General features: G+C 25.6%; 1 protein-coding gene across 2 annotated transcripts; it reads left to right on the top strand.

Moving 5' to 3' along the window:
* The first annotated feature begins 417 nt into the window (after positions 1-417).
* On the top strand, positions 418-3,590 carry LOC126549986 (chromobox protein homolog 5-like). 2 transcript variants are annotated; one of them, XM_050200647.1, is made up of 3 exons: positions 418-605; positions 1,746-1,952; positions 2,429-3,590. In XM_050200647.1, the coding sequence occupies exons 1-3, from the start codon at positions 595-597 to the stop codon at positions 2,727-2,729; spliced, it is 519 nt and encodes a 172-aa protein (XP_050056604.1). In that variant the 5' UTR covers positions 418-594; the 3' UTR covers positions 2,730-3,590. The 2 variants fall into 2 exon arrangements, with proteins under 2 accessions (XP_050056604.1, XP_050056603.1); XM_050200646.1 differs by having other exon boundaries at positions 2,426-3,590.
* The last annotated feature ends 602 nt before the right edge of the window (positions 3,591-4,192 follow it).

Raw genomic sequence — 4,192 nt, 5'->3', positions numbered from 1 at the left:
ATTTTCATGCATTATCTAATAAAAATATTCAATAGTTTCTTCCATGCTTGCCCCAACAATCGCTATCTCTCTCAGTTTATATCGGTCTCAACATTCTCTTTCTCTGAGTCGCAGTCCCTATATTTTTATGTCTATGGTACATGCCTGGTTGGCAAGAAATACCTAATACCTTTAATATGGTGACAGTCATAACTCCAAAATTATAGTCATCGTTTCTTAGCCCTGCGACCTACTTTAGGTGGTGTTGCATAACAAATTGAGGAATATTATCGTTTTATTATTATTGTTATTTTATATTTTCTCAACGTTGGCCCTAATTTATGTTGGCAATGCTCTTATGTAATTATCATTTTATCCTTATCATTTTTCAGACGACTGCACCTAACAAACAACTTAACCAAACTCGTCGTTTGTTTGTCAGTAGGTCTGTGTGAGTTTCATAATGCAAATACAGTAATATAGCCGCTATAGACAGTCATCGTTGTCACAGTCAGTCCAGGCCATAGTATTCATTTTTCTTTGATCTCGCTTCCTAGTCGAAACTTCCCCGCCGTACATCGATTTTCGATATTGTTACATTCTCAAGTCTCCAACATGAATACAAGGTGAGTACCAAGTTGTATGTTATGCACATAGACTGGTGACAAATATGTCGTCAACTGATTTTTACCTGCCGTTTTCATTGTTTGTATACGTTTTTCCTACATCGATCTATTATTTTTTCTCGAAATTAATTAATCGAAACTTCTCCCGTAGAAGACACCATTTGTTATTTAGGCTAGGTTATGTCACCATCGCCGTTATTGAAAAAACAGAATGAGTGTAAACATAATAAGTTACCAAACTATTTCAGATCTATGATGGATAAATTATCGGTGTACAATATTTCGATCTAGAACCGGTGGACGGTACGATGTTTACTTAGTGTTAACTGTTTTATCTCTCCTGTGTAGTCTAAGGACTATATTGGCTGCTTTATAACTCATACTCTTTGCCGCTGTCAACCTGTTTAGGTGCGTCCATTGTATTCGTTGTTGCCCGTTTACAACGGTTTTTAGATTCATTTTACTTGAGCTCGTTTTTGTTGGTGTATAATTCAACATCGATCAACTGCACACTAATGATCGTTTCGATTGATTTTGATTATATTAGATGAGCAAACAATAATGAGAATAATTTTTTTTAAAGGAAACTATTGCGATTTGTTTTTCAAACGCGAGTTCCATACTGAAGTATGTTGGAATGCATTTCCTATTGGTTTTCTGCTACTGCTAGTTAAATAGATGGACTTATATTTATATAATATATTATGTACATCAAACTCTCGTTAATCTGACAACATTTCGTCTATAATATAAATTGTACCATACATTCATTTGCTTTTTTTTAAATACTACGAATACTAACTACTTATTATTATTTCATATTTTCTAATGTTATTCTGTAATCATTTGTGCTTATTATATATCACTTTACTTCACAGATTTTATAATTTCTAGTTAAAACAAAACAAAAAAAAAAAAAAAAAAAAATTATATATTTATATAGGTAGTATTAATTTAACAAAGTTGCTGTGATTTATATTTTTTATGTGTGCATTAAATTTTTTTCAACTATTATTAATATTAAAAAATGCTTTAAGAGGTTACTTATATATAAAAACAAAACACATTTGTTGCAAACATATTTAAAATAAAATATAAATCAATTTTGATGTGTTGTTAACATATTCATATATTTTTTAGGAGATCTGAAGAAAATGAAAACCAAGACCATTCAAGCATTCTACAGTATCCCGTTGAAAAAATATTACACAAACGAACAAAAAAAGGCAAAGTTGAATACTTACTGAAGTGGCAGGGATTCAATGAATTTCATAACAGCTGGGAACCCCAAAAAAATCTTAAATGTGATAAATTGATAAAAAATTATGCACACAAACTAAAACAAAAGTGAGTACCAACTTGTATGTTATGAACATAAATTAATCGAATCTTCTACTATATAGGTTGCTTTATAACACATACTCTTTATAAAAAATAATTTGTATCATACATTCATTTTCTTATTTTAAAATATTAAGAGAACTCACTAGTAATTTTTATTTGATATATTATTTTATCTTTTCTAATGTTAGTTGTGTAATCATTTATGCTTATTATAAAAACAGATTCTATAATGTCTAGTTAAAATAAAAAAAAATATATATATATTATAAATATTAATTTAACAAAATTGATGTGGTTTATATTTTTTACATAGGTACATTACACTACTCAAGTTATTGTTCAACTATAATTAATATTAAAAAATGATTTAAGAGGTTACTTATATATAAAAACAAAACACATTTGTTGCAAACATATTTAAAATAAAATATAAATCAATTTTGATGTGTTGTTAACATATTAATATATTTTTATAGCAGATCTGAAGAAAATCAAAACCAAGCCGTTTCAAGCATTATACAGTATCCCATTGAAAAAATATTACACAAACGAACAAAAAAAGGCAAAGTTGAATACTTAGTGAAGTGGCAGGGATTCAATGAATTTCATAACAGCTGGGAACCCCAAAAAAATCTTAACTGTGACGAGTTAATTGAAAATTTTGATGTAAAAGTCAAAAAAGAGAATAAAAAAAACCAACCTGAATGTAAATATAAGTTACGAAATTCAACAAAAACAAGTCGTGCATCTTCGAATTCTGAACCGCCTAAAAAATGTTGAATGACACCAAAAACAAATCAGATAAATTGGATACGTCTGATAAGATTGAATATACTGTACATGATAATATTGATGGTGAACAATATGAATATGTGAATAATATTATAAATACCAAAATAAGGAATTTTAAGTTTATCTAGTTAGGAATTTAAATGTTTAAATGTTGTGTTTAAACATTCAATAGGTACATCTATTTATTAATAATTAAAAACATTTCATATTACAATTATAGTGCCAATTAAAAACATCTATTTGATTTTATTATTGACTAAGGTATTTAATTTTTTATTATTAAGTTTAAAAATTATATATAATTAATTTTGTATCTACAAATTATAATTATAAGACGTGTAATAATATAAACAATGCTGCATTCAAAAAAAAAAAAAAAAACAATATATTTTATTAAAACTAGAAACTGAGAAAATCATAACAGGTTTATTTTTTTCACCTTTAATAGTTTATAAGCCAGGAATATACAACATTTAATTTATGTTAACGTAAAATATTTCAATTAAATATTGCATATAGACATATAATCTTCTTATTTTAACTTGAAGAAAAATTATATTAAAGTATATCATTTAAGCTATTAACACACATATATAACATTCTGACAAAACTTAAAAGCAATTAAGATAATAAACAAAATTGTAATTTAGATACAATTAATGTATAATAACTCCAATCATAAAAAACTATTTGTACTTATAGAAAAAAAATAATTGTATTAATGATTACATTTAATTTAAACCGATTTAGAATATTAGACCATATTGTATCTAACCCTTACCTAAATTAGTAAGTCAGCATTGGGCATTGGCACATTTTTCGTTTTTTATTACAATCCTTTAGGATTACCTACTAACAACCATATTATATAAGTATAAAATATTTTATTTATATAATGAACTGATAAGATTTATATTTTGCATTGATTTTATTATATTTTTTAATTATTCAATATTATTTTTTCATAAGTAATACTTATATTAAATCTTATCATGATTTGGCGTAAACATTTTAATTAATCTTTTAATTAAATACTATAACATTACGATATGTTTTATGTTCATTTAATCGACAGAAGCAAGAAGTGAAACCCCATTTTTTTTAATCAATTAAAGGTTTTGTGAAAATAATTTCAATTGATCCATTTGAGATGAAAATTAAAAATACTATTATACTATAAAAAGAAAATCATTCATTTCCTTAACTGATTCGATGGTTCAACTCAAAAATGTTACAATATGGCATAACTTAGATACAATTTCATTTTAATAATTCCATGAATTAAACATAATGTACTTATAGAAATAAAATAATTGTATTAATGATTACATTTAATATAAACTGATTTAGAATATTAGACCAAATTATATCTAACCCTTACTATGTATTTATTATTTAATTTTACTAAATTCAATGTAGTGTTTAATGAATGTTATTTATTTTATAATATG

The sequence above is a fragment of the Aphis gossypii genome, chromosome 2, assembly GCF_020184175.1.
Source record: "Aphis gossypii isolate Hap1 chromosome 2, ASM2018417v2, whole genome shotgun sequence".
NCBI classification, from domain to species: domain Eukaryota; kingdom Metazoa; phylum Arthropoda; class Insecta; order Hemiptera; family Aphididae; genus Aphis; species Aphis gossypii.
This window is presented reverse-complemented; position numbering and strand designations above follow the sequence as displayed.

Coding starts and splice junctions, on each gene's coding strand:
- LOC126549986 (XM_050200646.1), top strand. Junction 1,953..2,425: donor GCACACAAACTAAAACAAAA/GTGAGTACCAAC, acceptor ATATTTTTATAG/CAGATCTGAAGAAAATCAAA.